This window comes from Culex pipiens, chromosome 2 (assembly GCF_016801865.2).
Source record: "Culex pipiens pallens isolate TS chromosome 2, TS_CPP_V2, whole genome shotgun sequence".
Classification (NCBI taxonomy): Eukaryota; Metazoa; Arthropoda; class Insecta; order Diptera; family Culicidae; genus Culex; species Culex pipiens.
Window position 1 is genome coordinate 202,677,689 of NC_068938.1, and position 17,697 is coordinate 202,695,385.

At 32.5% G+C, this 17,697-nt stretch overlaps 1 protein-coding gene across 2 annotated transcripts in view; it reads right to left on the bottom strand.

Annotated features, from left to right (window-relative positions):
- The window catches only part of LOC120418156 (xaa-Pro dipeptidase), a 165,859-nt gene that overhangs the window by 23,128 nt on the left and 125,034 nt on the right, over positions 1 to 17,697 (bottom strand). For both annotated transcript variants that reach the window (XM_039580454.2, XM_052708313.1), the window contains one exon: positions 15,015 to 15,062. In XM_039580454.2, coding sequence (XP_039436388.1) covers positions 15,015 to 15,062 — 48 coding nt within the window. The remainder of the gene's footprint in view (positions 1 to 15,014; positions 15,063 to 17,697) is intronic.

The following is a 17,697-nucleotide window of genomic DNA, read 5'->3' on the forward strand; positions in this document are numbered from 1 at the left end:
TTTCTAGCAAAACAATACAATTGGGCCAAATACGTTCTTTATGTAAACATCAACTAATTTAATAAGGATAAATTTGGCCCAAAAGATCGTTCCTGATGTAATCAGCTGGCATGGGCAAAATTGTCTTTTTGTTCACACTTCTACACACATGAATTTTCTTACCGAATTCGGTAAAATTTACAGAATTTTCAACTGGTGAACAGTTCGGTAAACTGAAAATTACCGAATTCGGTGAAAACTTACCGAAATTCGGTAATGAATTCCATTATTGTACATCGTACGACCGAAATTCGGTAAAATGTTGTTCATTTTGACAGATGGTTTACCGATCTAAACTTTACCGATTTTTCAACTACCGAATTCGGTAAAAAAATCTGAGTGTGACATTGGACTATTTACTTTATCTTGCATGATATTTTTAAATTTTTTGATAGATTTGAATAAAAACTCCATCCTGACATTTCCGAATGTTATGCTTGATTCTGGACTCTTGCAAATGTTTAATTTACATTTTTCACAAAAGTTTTATGTTTGGCATAAAAATCAGAACATTGAAGTTTTGAAGTATAATGCCTTAGTTGTATTTATTTTTAATTTAATTTAGAGGTTAATACATGAAAAATGTTAAACCCATAGAATAAAAAATAAATAAAAATAGTTTCCGAAATATCTCCAGTTGAAAAGCTAATATATCGCCACATAAAAAACCCTAAAAAATATAAATCAAAAAATCAAAAAATAGCCAGAATCTTGAAAATTTTGCTTACTTTTTCAATAGGTTATTGCAAAAAGCAATAAATGCACCGTTTTCCAGCGTTTTTATTGTATTTTTAAATCCTGATGTTTTATCACATAAATCTCACAATCAAATATAACAATATATTATAATCGGCATCTTGAGAACGGATTTTTTGATCGATTTGGTCTCTTCGGCAAAGTTGTAGGTATTGCTCAGAGGACTTATAAAAAAACAGTAATACTCTTAAAATCATCAATTTTTTAAATTCGACTTTTTACACAAAAAATGATGTTTTAATCTTGGTTGGTCAATATTCATTTGGCAGTGTTGCCATTTTTTTTTCGAAAAATCAAGATTTTTGAAAAATATGGATGGACATTATTTGGACTTTATTTAAATATGCAAAATTAAATTTGCCTTCGAAAAACGACGAAACTTGAGCCGTTTTCGAGATTTTTTGTTGATAATTTGTTTATTTTAACTTATAAAAGTCATGACTATACATGTGCCAAGCCACTAAAAAAATACACGAGAAAAACGAGGTTTTCTATACATCACCAAAATAACGTTGAATTTTTTTTTTCAATGTAATAAAAGGAAAGTTTAGTAAAATTTTCCGATTCCTCGAAAAAAAATATTTTAATTTTTTTCGAATCAACCATAACATTTGAAAAGGTCCAAACCCATTTATTTTTTTCTTATCAAATGTCAACAAAAATAAAAGCCGGTGCACGTTTCAAAATTTATATAAAGTACCTTCCAACCTTTTCATATATATTAAATAAATATTTTTTTCGAAAATTGGCAGCGTCAAAAGATGCCATTTTGTCATCTGAAACAAATTCAAAAAATAAATTCCTCAAAAAGTATAATTATTTTGCACAATCGAATTTTTGTAGAAGTCGAATAAAAAAAATGGGTAATTTTTTTTTTGAGTGTAACAATTTCTTTCTGAAAAGTCCTAAGCAATACTTTAAACTTTACGACACCAATTTGATCAAAAAAATGAGTTCTCAAGCTCAAGTTATGTTTTACTTTGTTTTTAATTTACTGTATGAGTAATTCTCCGCCAACTCACATAGCAGTTGTCCCGACCCCTCTTCGATTTGAATTTAAAAAAAAAAAAACAAAATTTCAAAACTTTTTTTTCGTAAAATCACGATAACTCGTGAAAATAACCCTGCAAAGTAACAAAAATCACGAAATAAAAAAAAATAAAGCAATTTTGTTCTGAATAAAACATGACCCTTCTGGGTTAATGTTGATTCGAAAAGTACAATAACTTTCCCTTAAAATTACATGTTCCAAAATTTTGTAAAACTGAGTAACTGCAATTGCAAGAGTTTTTAACACTTTTTAAGTGTTTTTTTTTTTCGATGAAAAATATATTTTCTCGGAATTTTATGTATGCGCCCAATTTTACAAAAAAAAGTCCCTTGACACCAAATTTCAAAAAAATCACCATTTCTGACTGAAAACTATTGAAAAACAAGTCTTTTTTCAAATGTTCGAAAATGAAAGGGTACGTACCGCCCCTCCGTCACGAAATATCAAAAAATGGAGCTCGGATTCGTGATCAGGGATAAAATTACCCCGTTAGGTCGAAGTTTCACGCAAATCGAAAAGAGGTAGGGGCAACTTATTCCGATTTCGTGTGAGTTGGCGGAGAATTATCCCTATTTTACTTTTACATGCAAACATTCGAACGTTTTCGAAACATTTCGAATGTTTACCCTTCGCAAAACTGTTGATGGTTGTTGAGCGCTATCGCGGCGAGAAGGTAACGATAAATTATGTCAACAAAAGTGGCCGGTCACAGCCAATAACAACATTGTATTTTGTGTGCCGAGCGGCGACGACCGGGACCATTCGGAATAGTTGCAACGTGACCGGGACACAGTTTGTTGATGTTTTATGGGTGCCGTTGGCCCCGTAAAACCACGCCCAGGGAGCGGTTGACGATGAAGTTGCTGTTGTCCCTTTTGGTTGGAAACAGTTGTGGGCTGATTTGGGTGAAAGTGATGTTCATATGGAATAATTTTAATAATTCAATGGAGACGCAAGGTAGTTAAAGACGAGGAAGTACCATGCTCCTCCACTGCATTGAGATATAAGACAAAACAAAATTTAGCTTTTATCAGATTTTGTCTAGAAGCCCGAAACACCCAAACATCATCCGATCTCAGTGCTACTGTTGTGTTTAATTTAGTCATCACTTTTAATGACAACAGCACCTTGATACCGTAAGAGGAGCGTCTTACAAATGACATTCGCCGTGTCGCCAAGTCACACCTTTTGACTCATCATGGTGTACACTTCCGTTGCGAGGTAATAATCGTACTAATAATTATAATAACAATAATAATAAACAGCACCCATTAAGAAACGAAGCATTGCAACGCGTTGACGTCAAGAAAACAGGCCTCGAGCGATCGGTCGGCGATGTTTTTTGTTATTGAGTGTCTCAATTTTAATCTTAACCCTTTATTACTGAATTAAAGTTGAGATTTCTAACATTATTTCCAGTGTTTGTAAAATGTTGAAATCTGGAGTTTTTTTTATTTCCAATAAACAAAAATTTCACCTTGAGTCAGCCATATTTAAAAAAAAGTCAAAAAGCAAAAACTGAAAATTTTGTTTAATAAATCTTAAAAAAATACTTGTGTTGGAATTTAAAATCGCGTTGGTAGAGTATTGAGAGTATTCATTTGGTAATTTGACAAGCAGTCATCTACTCGAATTCGTCTAGTAATCTGATCATAAAACGGTGTAACAATCCATTTGCCTATACGGCACAGTCACACCGCCACTTCTATCAAAAAAGGTAAATATTATGATCGGATTACTAAACTAATTGGGTTTGCTGAGCATAAATTTAATATTAAACATAAAAAAGATGTTTTATTGTCTGGATTCAACTGTTCGAAAATGAGTAATTTTCATACATACATATTATAACTTGAGATTCCTCCTCCAATGCATTTCGAAGAATTCAATTTGATTTGTTTATACAGGGTTAACGTGTACAAGCGACATTGCAAATCTCTCGCCAGAATGGGAGAGGAAGAATGTCGTTGACGTAATTGATATGTTAGTGATGTTGGACACTATCTGGACGAGAATGTTCGCCTCTTTTCATCCGTTCGTTTATTCAGCAAATACGTGAGACACCGGAAGATGACAGTTTTGGCGTCCGGTGTAATGTAACCACTTTTGAGAAGTTTTGAGAAGAAAATATCATAAACTACATTTCATTTAATTCTAAAATTTCCATAAAAATAGAAGTCTAATCAACTGAAAACAATCTAAAATGCATTTTATGCATTGATAATCATATTTAGCATGTTTGGGCTTGTTTAAAAATGTTTTGAATTTTTATGAAATTCCAATGTACAGCAACGCAAAAATTTTATTTTTCGCAAATTCGATATTTTGGAAACTAATGATGGCAAAACAACTGGACAGGTGTATAATGCATTTTAAAACACTTTTTTCATCAAAATGGTGAAACAATGGCTAGTAATTTGAATTTTTATACTTTTTCAATTTTTTTGCCCCCCCCCCCCCCCTCGACTTTGGTCAGAGTTGAGGGACATAAATTCAAAAAATATTTGCAACGGCCTAAATGCCAATACAAAATTTTCACAAAAAATCCATTTGCAAAATAAAACTGGAACCAAAACTGATTTTTTTGTTGCAACATTTTTAACGAACAATTAATTGGTAATTTTCGTCATTAAAAAATAAGGGAAGAGTTGGCATATTGGCCCAAAAATCAAAATTTACTTAACTAGCCTATAATTTTGGAATGGTCCAAGAAATCTTTTTACCATCATCACTTAATTTTTTTTTCAAGACGGGCCTTTAATTTTTTTTTGAAGTTGTGTCTTTCAATATCCCAAAATTTCCCGGGAGAAATGAGTACTTCAACAAATATTGTTAACTGTTCAACATATGTTTTGCAAAATGATAAAAAAAAAACATTTTCAATGAGAATATTAATTTTATGTTTTGAAAAGAGTGTTTTTATTCAATACCCCCCATACCCCAGAATTAACCATTCCCCAGAATGAACAATTTTCCAGAAATGTTTATTGTTGAGGTTTTACTTTGGTTTTAATAAAAGAAGGGTGAATTTGTCTGAGATTTTTTAAATTTAACCCTCTACTGTCCAAATTTTTTTTCGATTTTTTTTTATTTTTCCCGTGTTCAGGAGGTCATTTTGAGCAACTTTTGTTCTACGAAAAACTTTACTTCTCTTGTTTCATGTTTTTCTTGTTTTATTTTTAGTATTTTAATTTTCATTTATCTTGTTTAGTTTATGTTCGTTTTTGGTAGTATTTGGCCTATTCTAACACCTCCTATCATTACATTTCGCCTATCTAATTTTTTCATGTTTTTACAGTCACTTTTTCAATTTTTTACTTGATTTTCACATTTTCTGCTATAGAATGGTACCATTATCATTTAAATTGTTGAAAAATGCGTAGAGGCATAGACTGGTACACTACAAAATTTACTGCATACTTATTTTTACTTAAAATATAGGAAATGTTAGTAAAAAACTCAGCCTAAGTTGACCCCTAAATAAAATGACATTTTAAAAAACATTGGCAAAGTCACATAAAACAAGTAAAACTTCCAACCCTAAATTTTTCTAAAATTTTAAGAGTTCTTCTTTCCAATGCATTTTAAGAGCGAGTCCACGAGCAAAGCATACCCATCTCGCATCGACCTCACCAATCTGCCTGAAATTTTCAGGGGTTGTTTGTACATATAAAACTAGCATCTGACCAAAATATGAGCACTCTAGGTCAACGGGAAGTGGGGCAAATCGGGACACAAAGTTTAAAGGTTCAAAAACGTCAAAAATCTTAGAAATGCTACAACTTAGGCAAAATTCAATTTATTTCCAAAATTCAAAATGCATCTGAAAGGGCTTAAAAAATGCAACAAAATGCAGGATAGAGCATCCCAATTGGTTAAATCTAAAGGGAGTTATTGGCATTTTAGTGAAAAAAATGCATAATTTTCAAACTCAAATAAAAAAGTGTTCCATCCAGATATCAACTCGGTTCGACCTGCAGCTTGTAGGGGACATCTGGGACTACCATCTGAGACAGAGAACGCTTTGGGTAAGGCAGTTTAACATATTAAATAGACACTTTTACTTTTAGTGAAGTTTTTGGTTGTAAATTTTTGCTCGGGGGACCCCTTAGATCCCATTTTCTGGTGATAATTTTATCATATTCGTGTTCCTGAGACAATTTCACAATAGAAACATGCATAAAAATGTTTATTTTGATCCATTTTAACCCTTTAAAAAATAAAAGTTAAAAAAAAATAAAAAGCTGCTTTTTTCTGGTGTCATCTAGTATCCTTGGAAACGAGCTTGATTTTCAATAAATGTGAATCGAAGATTTTTTTTTACTTTTATTTTTTAAAGGGTTAAAATGGATCAAAATAAACATTTTTATGCATGTTTCTATTGTGAAATTGTCTCAGGAACACGAATATGATAAAATTATCACCAGAAAATGGGATCTAAGGGGTCCCCCGAGCAAAAATTTACAACCAAAAACTTCACTAAAAGTAAAAGTGTCTATTTAATATGTTAAACTGCCTTACCCAAAGCGTTCTCTGTCTCAGATGGTAGTCCCAGATGTCCCCTACAAGCTGCAGGTCGAACCGAGTTGATATCTGGATGGAACACTTTTTTATTTGAGTTTGAAAATTATGCAATTTTTTCACTAAAATGCCAATAACTCCCTTTAGATTTAACCAATTGGGATGCTCTATCCTGCATTTTGTTGCATTTTTTAAGCCCTTTCAGATGCATTTTGAATTTTGAAAATAATTTGAATTTTGCCTAAGTTATAGACTTTTTAAGATTTTTGACGTTTTTGAACCTTCAAACTTTGTGTCCCGATTTGCCCCACTTCCCGTTGACCTAGAGTGCTCATATTTTGGCCAGATGCTAGTTTTATATGTACAAACAACCCCTGAAAATTTCAGGCAGATTGGTGAGGTCCAAACGACGTCCCATACAAAGGGGTATGCCCTGTTCGTGGACTCGCTCTTAAAAATTTGATGATTTGAAAATTTGAAGATTAAAAAATGTGGAGACTAAAGATTTGATGATTCGACTATTTATAAAAATAAAAAGATATGATAATTTGACTTTTTAAAAAATAATGATATTTGGAAATATTTCATATTTCTTGACTTTTTTTTGATAAGGTCCTATAAACAAATGTAAACATTGAGTGTATCCCGCTTACTCCGATGGACTTTGACATAAGGTGTGAAAGGGATACACTCAATGTTTACATTTGTTTATAGGACCTTATCAAAAAAAAGTCAAGATTTGAAGATTTGAAGATTTGAAGATTTGAAGATTTGAAGATTTGAAGATTTGAAGATTTGAAGATTTAAAGATTTGAAGATTTGAAGATTTGAAGATATGAAGGTTTGAAGATTTGAAGGTTTGAAGATTTGAGTAGTATTTATATTTTATTATTTTAGCGCGAGAAAGCATATTTTCTTGACTTTCTATGAACATGAAATTTAAGTTTTAAAAACCATGAAGATATGAAATTATCATTCTTTTTGTTTATTTTGGATTTTCAATTGATCAAATCCCACAACTTAAAATAAACTCAAACTCTTTGTAAGTTTATGCAGTTAAAATAGTCGAAACACGCCTGTTCAACCTCTAAAACAAAAGTAAAACCGCTCAAAAAGAGGTTTATGCTTTTGTTTATGTTTTATTTCGTTCCTCTCGCGTCGTCAACTTGGTCTTGTTTTCTTCTTCTTTCCGTTTGTGCCAAGTGTACATGCCAATTGGTTTGTTATGATGGATGTCGTTAAAGTTTTTAAGCACGCTCGCGCTCCGTTTCCAACCAGCTGCTGCTGCGCCTTCAATAACAAACCGCCAACCAGGCAACCCTTGACTTTATTGTCCAATTTGGCCTCGCCGTGGCCTGATTTTCAGCCGCGACCAGTTTGCTGGGGTTGGCTTTGCGTTCCAAAGTCAAGGAGCTCGTCTTGGGAGGATGGGAGTCATCTACAAATATCGATGACTTGATTTTTTTTTGTCTAAATCTGATAAATAAATAAATTTTCTCATAATTTAACCATTTTTACCACTTTTTGAAGGCTATATCGAATCGAAAAGCTCACACGCAAGATTACATTCATTACCTCGATAAAAGCAAGGCAATCGAAAAAGAAAATTTCTCTTCAAAATTTCCCCCCAAAAAAGATCCAAAAATAGCGCCCCCCACAAAGACCGTTACTCGATCGAAGCAGCTCGCACTCTCCCCCACGAACTGTTGCGGGAAAAAGCGCGTTGTTTTGGTTTTCTATTTTGCTCCTCTTTCTATTTTGATTATTTATTTTCTACACATCGCGCGAGCGCACCGTCGTGAAATTGCTCACCTTCACGAAAAACTTCCACCTTATTTCATCAGCCTATGTTTCTTCATTTTCTTTTTGCCACACTTCTTCTTCCATACATCCATCAAACTCGCGGTTGCTTGTTTTTGTTATTGTTGCTTTTTTCGCTGCGGAGCGCGAATTTAGGCAATGAAAATATTTTGCAAAGCTTCTTCTTTCTATCGTTGCGTTTTTGTTTTGTTTTCGCTATTCGCGTTTATGTACTCATTGCGAACGGTTTTTTTTTTTCGTTGCGATCTTGGCCGTCATATACACATATGCGCGCACCGGCCTAGCCTAACAATTCGCGTTGTGTATAAAAGTGTTTGTGTGTGTAATGTAACCGACAATAGCAATGTTGATTTTGCCATTGACTGTCAGAAATTTCCAAGAAAACCAATTTCTAAACTCAAAATTTAACAAATAATTGAAGTTTAATTGTTAAAAAAAATAATTTAAAACATATGAAAACAAATTATTTGTTAGAATGTTGATTTTTTGGTACTCATTTTGAATTGAACAGTTCCAAACAATCTAAAAAAGGAAATTCTGATCTAGTACTATCATTACAGTCAAGACTCGATAACCTGAAGGCCTTGGCAAACTTCACTTCGGATAATCGAAACTTCATATAATCAATTCACGAATTTTTTTTTTTCGTTGTCTCATTTTTTATTGTTCCTTAAGTATGACCCCTATCTACTCTAAAGTGATTTAGAATTTTTAAATCCAAGATGACGGCCAAAATGGCGGTAATGAAATATTGAAAAAAAATATTTTGTAATTTCATAGGCAATCAACCATTTAAGTTTTACTAAAATGGTGAAAGCAGGAAAATTAAAAAAAAAACGAATTATATTTTTCAGTTCGTGATTTGATTATCCGAAGTCCCATACAATAATTCGGATAATCAAAACTTCGAAAAATCGAGGCCTCGGATAAGTAGTTTTAGTGATTTTTCACGCTCAAAAATTGTAATTTTCACGGGGACCATAATTCCTAAAACACTAAATTTCAAAAAAATCTCACGGTACGTGAAAAATGTTTGATCAATTAATTAAAATAACAGAAAGTACTTTTTATCTTAGATTTAGTGTTTTGTTGTGACACTAATGGAAAATATTTTCAAAATTTCTATGTTAAAGTCACAGTCAATTTTTTGAAACATGACATTATTCACCGAAAAGATTTAAAACAAAGATTTAGAGCGATATTTAAAAAATGACATTTTTTATGAGACTGTTTCAAACATAAATGGATAGACAATAGGATGACAAGAAAAATTAAAATTTTGGAAAATCTTAAGAGGGGTATCTAGTTTGACGCTTTAGGTAAAAATAAGTAATTTTGAGCCAAATCGCCTGGGCCTGGGTTCAATTCCAGACGGACCCGGTGGCATTTTTCGAGACGAGATTTGCCTGACCACGCCTTCTATCGGATGGGGAAGTAAAACGTCGGTCCTTTAGCGTAAAAGAGGTTTTGAGTGACTCACCACACATAACCTTCGGACGCCTAGAAATGAGCAGAAACTTGCAACAGAGCCCACAAAAGACCCGGGGGTCGTTAAAGTGGATTGCTTTGCTTTTTTTCGGTTAAGGTTTAAGGGTCGTTAGTGATCATTGATTTGTATGAAAAAAATCGCAAAAATGTAAAGGGAAAAGCAATAATTTCAAAATTTCACCAAGTGTAAGAATCTAATGTAAAATTTTATAACAATTATCTTTGTCGAAAACCGCAAAACGATACGAGATAATGAGTAATTAGCCATTAAAAGAAGACGTTTACGCATGAGAAGATTTTGTTTCACCAATTTTTACGATCTTTAACGAACCTTAAAACTTGACCGATTGAGCTCAAAATTGGCACAGTTACTTATTTTTACCTAAGGAATCGAGTCAGAAGGTGTCCCTGATGTCGTTTTTTTATTGTCACCCTAATGGGCAGGCACATTCTTATTATTTTATTTTTGAAAATAAAATGTTCCTTTATGAAACGCTTGAATTTTATTTATTTTACATTTCATTGAATTCTAAATCATAACATGATTTAAAAGGCTTGTTGCCAAAATGATTTATTTAATTTGAAATGTCATAGACATTTCTAAAAAATATCAATATTTGATTATTTAGGGTTTGTTCAAATATTACGTCCAGAGATTTTCGGGATTTCAGACCCCCCCCCTCCCCCCTGTCACGCATTTTTCCTATACCTTTAACATGGGCTGTCACAAACCCCAGACCCCCCCCCCACTCCCCCTATTCATGGACGTAATTTTTGAACGAACCCTTAACAAAATTTTGAAAATTTAATGAGCTCAATAATCATCAAATTCGTTAAAATTTCACTGGACCCAGCAAGAAATCTTAAATATAAAAAAATGACGTTTTGAATCAAAAATCATTAAATCTTGTATAAACCAAGAATGAATTTCAAATTTCTATTGATGAAAAATACGTTTTTTCGAAATGTTGAATACGAATAATCACTATTTTAGGCAGTAAAACTTTAAAACACTTTTTTTAACATTCTGGAGGGTCGTACCGTCAAACCATCACGAGGTATCGAAAAATGGACCTAAAGTTTTCAAAGGCACATGGAACAAGTAAAATTTCTGAATAAAATCACCGAAAATCTGTAACTTGAAAAGGTATTTTCTGATCGACTTAGTATCTTCTGCAAAATTGTTGGTAAGGATTGGGGTTATTCAGAAAAAAATGTTATGTCAATAAACAATGTTCAGAATAAAAAACATATTTAACGTTAGAAAATAACGATAACCTCATACGTCTGCCCTTTCTGCTAGTTGAATTTAGCTTATTTATTCATAATTTAGTTTCTAAATTTTGAAAGTTAAACAATCTTTTTTGTATTTTTCATACATAAAACCATAAAAAAGCATTTTTTAATTTTCAGAAGCAAAAATATAAGCAATTCATATAAAAAAAAAAACAACTGAAACAGCAAATCTACTCCACTTAAGAGTTCCAAACTTGACAGCTTCTCGCCCCATCACGATTCAGTTGTCTGTGGTCTGGTCTGAACTACGGCTGCTGGTGATTGGCAGGAAGCAATGAATTGAGCCCAAGGTGGTCACTTCTGTCTGTGCTGATTTTTTTTTTCGGAACCAAACCGCACGCTCAACCTGTCGTGCGCAAAATTCAAGGAAATTAGGAACAATTTTTCAAGACCAAATGCCGGTTTGCAATTTTCGAACCTGCAACCGAACTGTACCACCTCAACCACCAGTCAAAGTGATGACTGAGTAACGCTTTTTTGTTGGTTTCAGATTTCGCAGGAAATGCGATTAGTTAAGTCATATGAAATTTCTACGTTGCGACGATCAAGATAAATATTGTTGTCGATTTGCCAACTGATCAAATAATAACAAACCCGATCCAGTGACAACAAGTTCAGTGGAAATTACGGCACAATAAAACGACACTTAGTCATCATAATACGCCAAGTTTGGGCAAAAGACCATTTAAAGCAGTGATAAGGCCTTATCAAAAATATGTGATGTTTACAAAGTTGAGAGAACAATTCCATGTAATCGCTGATAAAAAGGCTCCGTGGAAGTCATCGACAAAACAAACAAATGGTGCATTTTTACGAACTTATACAAATATTTAAATCGAAAATTACTCAAGCATTAAGAAATCCTTTATTAATACTTTAATCTCTAACAGCAAGGTCATAATTTTATGTGGCCAATAATTAAATTCCAGCTTCGAACTGAGGAGCTGAAATCCGATTTTAGTAATAAAGACAAATCGATCAAACCACTTTATTGCCGCTGCCAACGTGTTTGACTGCCATCGAACATACATCTTGCGGCCTGCCGGTTTTAGTGCAATTTCGGAGGTTTACCGGAATGTTGACTCAGTGTAGTTACACTCAGAAAAATGTTGTATAATGTATTGCGGTTTTGATTTTGTTTAATCATCTAGTTCGGAAATCTTTAACTTTTAAACAATTTGAAAGAATTGGATTCGAGCTAAAATTTGATTATTTTTTGGAGAATTTCATTAAATTTAAATAACTGAAATAACTTTTTAAATTGATATAATTTTTATTAGATATTTAAACTTAGGTTATGTAAAAAAAATCGAATCATTTATAGTAAATTTACAACAATACTTCCCTCCGTGAACGCACACCTTGAACGACGTCGCTCACGGAACAAGGCCATCCGAATATTTATTATTGTAGTGTGCTAAGTTTTATTTTTTGGCAAAGGTTGTGTGTCTACGCACCGTCTAGCCGGGGCGTAATGGCGGCCCCCAGACTTGTTGAGGGGTGACGTGATTGGGGAGCGTTTGAAGAACTTTAGAAATTTTGGAAACAGAGTTAATGTTATGTAATTGCATAATAATTAGCTTGATTATATCAACATTTCTTTTTTATCGATTTCTTAAATATTTAAAGACGAAAAATTAAATTTACCTTAGTTTGTTTTTGTCTTTTACATCATAAGATTAAACTTGTATTAATTGAATAATCAATACAATAAATTTTCATCTTTATTTAATTTTTACCCATGGTTTGGACAATTTTTTTAGAACAAATTTACTTCTATTGTTCAATTTTTCTACATTCATTTTCAATATTTTGGTTTTTATTGGTCATTTAAGCTTCAAAGATGGGTTGAAAATTGATTCCTGGGGATTTTTGAGTTCAAAGCTTGTAGGGACTCGACCTTAGAGGGTTAATTTCAAGTCGACGTGTAATTATCATTTTGGTTATTATAAACTCTTTTCCTTCACTTTTTGTGTCGCAAAATTCAAATCTTTTATGTTAATCTTGCTTAAGAATATTTTTATTTTATGTTTTTTCAACCTTTTTATGTATAAAATACTTTTTAATGTTCAATTTTTACTTTCAAAAATTGCATCTAATTGGGGATATTTGGTTTAAACATGTAAAAAAAGAGGAAGATTGACAAAAATGATGTCGATTTTCGAAGCAAAGCTATAATTTTGATTCTTAAAATATTTCAATTTATCTAGTTTCAGAAGCTATCTTAATCGATCAGGTTATCAAAAAATTTTATTGTTTTTTTTTTATTTTCTCAATTAGGCCGTTGCAAATATTTTTCAAAGTTTATGTCGCCCCCCCCTTCAAAATTGCTCTGAAAAATCAGGGGGCAAAAAAAATATTTTTCCAAAAAACTTCAAAATTTCTATGAAAATACTGAAAACTCCATGAAAATACTGAAAACAACCTAAAATGCATTTTTCTGCATTGATAATCATATTTAGCATGTTTGGGCTTGTTTAAACATTTTTTGAATTTTTATGAAATTCCAATGTACAGCACCGCAAAAAAAATATTTTTCGCAAAAAATAAAATTTTCGTCGATACTTAGATATTTTGGAAACTAGTGATGGCAAAACAATTGGACAGGTGTATAATGCATTTTAAAACACTTTTTTCATTAAAATATTGAAACCATGGCTCGTAATATCTTTTTATACTTTTTTATTTTTTTTGCCCCCCCCTCGACTTTGGTCAGAGTCGAGGGACATAAACTTCTAAAAATATTTGCAACGGCCATTAAATCGAGTGATATTTTTTTTTGATTTCTATGGTTTTCGAAAACAGCCTAAAAAAGCATTTTTAAAATTTTAGAGGCTTCATTTGTGCATTGAAAAGTTCAATCTATTGAAATTTCATCATAAAAGTTTATTTTAAATGGTTTTTCTGCTGAAAATTTGAATTTTACTTAGTTATTTTTTTCCAACCATTTTTTTAAAGTATGGTTACAGAAGAGAAAATGAGTTTGAAGAATAAAACAGATATATTTTTTAGTTGAGGCAATATAAACTTTCAGTGATTTGCCTCAAAATTGTATCTAAAGTTTTGAAATGATGTTGCAAAATGGAAAAAATATTATAAAATCAATAGAAAGCTGTTAAAAAATGAATTTTCTTTTGTTCGGTTCAGATTTCAAATAATTTTCATAGTAACATTAAAGCAAGCATTCCACATTTGGAGTTACTAATTTCTGAGTAAAACATCACTGATTTAGATTGGTTGGAATGTATATGGGAAAGAATATATTAATTATTAAATATTAAATAAAGTTTATAAAAAGTTTTTAATTTGCAAAGTTTCTAAACTCATCATAAAAGTATTTAATAGTGACCTTACAATTATTTTTTGCTAAAAATAACATAACTTATTTTTAACTATTTTTTAAAGAATGGAATCTTTTGGAAAGCGGTACATACATTATTTATCTGTTAGTTCATTTGTGTTGCATTTATTCAGCAATATTTGTATTCAGACAATGCATTTTTTGTAAAGCTCGCTAACTAAACTTAATTAACACCCTCTAGAAAGAATGTTCATAATAACTTAATTCTGATAACATCACTTTAATTTTATTTCGGTTCGGAAATTAGGGTGATCTAAAAAATAGAAATTTTCTTCGATTTTCACCCATTTAAAAAAATCCTAACTTCATTTAATCTCAGCTTAAGGCTCGTATTTATACAAGTCGTATGAAAATTTACAATGTTGAAATTTTAGTATGCCCAAAGTAACGGTCAGCGATTCATTTTTCGAGCGATCGCAGTTTTAGTTAAAAAAGTTACTTTTTTTCTCACATTTTTGACAATTCGACATTTATACAAAGATTTGAAACTTGAATCGACATTTATACAAAGATTTGAAACTTGATTTAATTTATTTTTCACTATTTGTTATTTTTGATAACCGTTCTTAAGTATCAAGATAAATAAATAGTAATACATGTAATGCATTTGCAACTTATTAATTTCGTTTTAATGTACCTTGATTAATTTGATTTTTTATGATTATTTTATAATTTACTTACCAGGGTCAACAGCACGGAAGGATTCTCTTCGCCAATCTTGACATCAATCTGCAAGCAAATAAAAAAATAGTTATATTACAAAATTACATAAAACTCCCAGCAATTCGCAAAATGTGCCCCACTTAAATCCACCGAAAAACTGTGAGTTCAATTTGCAAGCAAAACACAAAAAGATCTTCCCCCATTTTAAACGCCACGTTTAAGCCGTTTAACTCGCTCGTTCGCGGTATTCATTCAAATTACTCAAATTCCGGTCGATTAACGAATCACAAGTCTCACGCTACCACCATTTCGCGGCTGACAAAAGTGTCGTCGAACGTTGCACGATTTCGGGATCCATTTCGGCGGCAATTGGGGACAATTTGAAGAGTGTCATTTGAGAAGGGATTAAGTAAAATTTTCCAAAAGTTATTTTTTGTTTTTTTTTTACTTTTACAGCAAAGAAGCAAAGAAAATAAGTTTTTTTTTCTGATGAAATAAGTAATTCATTCCAAAATGTTCAGCAGTTAAAATTGTCCGAATTTGAAAGTCTGAGACGTGTAGGTCGATGCTCTCATGTAGAAATTCTGAAACCATGTCCAATTCCTGCCCTCTCGTCTAGATGATGCCAGAATATGCTGCGTGACTTTCAAGTGACAAAGTATAAACACAGAACGAATGTGGGCGGACACGCGCGTGCCAGAAAGCCAAATTTTCTTCTGGTGGAATGATAGTGTCCACTTTCTGTCGAGTTGGAGACGTTTTTAAAGGTTTGAAATAATCATGCTGAAAACAGAGAAAAATTCCGAAAAATCTGATTTAGTATAGATTTTGAACAAAAAAAAACTTCTAAAATTTGTCCACTAAGTGACAAATTGTGGCAGTGGTGGTGGTGACGAGAAATTCAGGAAGAGTAGACGAATTTTTGGCCAGCTATTTTTGGACACTTGGGGTTGTCTGGCGGTAACCAGCAGCAAGCAGAAGGCAGGCAAGTGTCCTATAGTTAGTGGCGCGATGCCCTGACGCCAACGTCTGTCCGGATGGGAACAAAAACACAGAAAAGTTTGACAAGTTGTGTAAAAGTCGCGCGCAGGGTGTGGTGACGAAAGGGAGTGGAAGATTTTCAGGAAGCAGATTCCTGATCTTGGTGACAAGGAAAAGGTTGAGGAAGTGGTTTAAAATTAGGAGCATTTTAAAGTGGAGATTAAACTTTCGATAAAAACGAAGAAATATGTTCTACAATTTGTTCTAGGTTTTTTAACTAACCATCTAATTTTGGGTCGTTATTCATCTTCAAAACACTGCAAATGACTGTGCTGTCCGAAAATTTTTAACCAGCATTGGCGTATGAAACTTTCTTTAAACTGATGTAACAAAAAAGTAATTTCAAGAAATGTGATTTAATTTTAATTAAATGTTTAATAATAAGGTTACGACATTTTAATATTTTTTCAAAATTGTTCAATTTGCTTGTTTTTATTAAAATACAATTGTTTCCCTCTTAATTATTTTATTTCGAACTTTGATTGTTTGAAAACTCTATCAAATATCTGTAAACTTAAGTTCTTCTTGTAACTGGAAACTCCCCACAAATGTTATCGCAAATATCCCCTCAGCACGTCCATGCAGAATTACTGCATCGCTGGGGAATTTGGCAAACAAAAGTCACGCAGGGTGCGCTGTCGGCAGGGGACGGACGCCCGCCCGTCGTGCAGAGTCCGACGGATCAACTATTTTCAAACAACAATGGGGGGTGGTGTCGGCCAGATCACCGAGCCATTGATAAGTGGATCACTAGATTTAAAAGCATCAAAAATCAATGTTAAAAACACCTTTAAAAAATTTAAAGAGAAATTTGCAATGAGTTGGAAGCGATTTAAAAAAAGTTTAGAGAAAGTTTTTCAAAATTGTATTTTTAGGGCCATCTTTTCTCAAAGGGCTAGAAAACAAATTCCGACCATTCCGAAATATTAGGCTTTATCTAGAAATTTCGAAAATCATGACTTTTTTTTATTAAAAGGTCCAGCAAACAAAATTTTCATTTTTTGCTTTTTGGGTATCGCTTTGAGTTAAACACCCCAAAAGCAAAAAAAAAAATGTGTTTATTGGATCCTTTCGAAAAAAAAAAAACTCCACAAATCTTTTTATTCGAAGGAGAGGAAAATTTTAAACGAACATCTTGAAAATCGGACAGATAATTGACGAGCTATTGTCATTTGAAACAATAATGGGAAATTATCGGCTATGTAAACATAATAGACATCACACCGTCTTTTCAGACTGAATTTACTAACTAACGGGACAAACACAGAACACCCAGAGGAGATGGGCGGGAATCGAACCCGGGCCCCTTAGCACACATGAGGGATCGGCAGCCGAAGCCGCTAACTACAGCGCCACGGGGTAGTTTATGCAAAAATCTGCAAATATTAGATTTTCAGCACTTCTTTAATATATCATTTTTTGAAATTCCGGAAAACACCCTTTGAATTGGATTTTTTAGTGAAATAATATAATTTGCTGTCAAATGTTTTTCTAAAATGGCTGTAATCTTTGACCCTTAAGTCCAAATTGACTTGTCAATAAATAAAAATGTGTATTTTTTAGAGCTCTAACAGTGCCTCCAAGATCACTTTTCTCTAAAACTTAACCCTGAATTGCTATGTTCAAAAAACTGATTTTTGAAGGTTTGCTCAGATGTTTT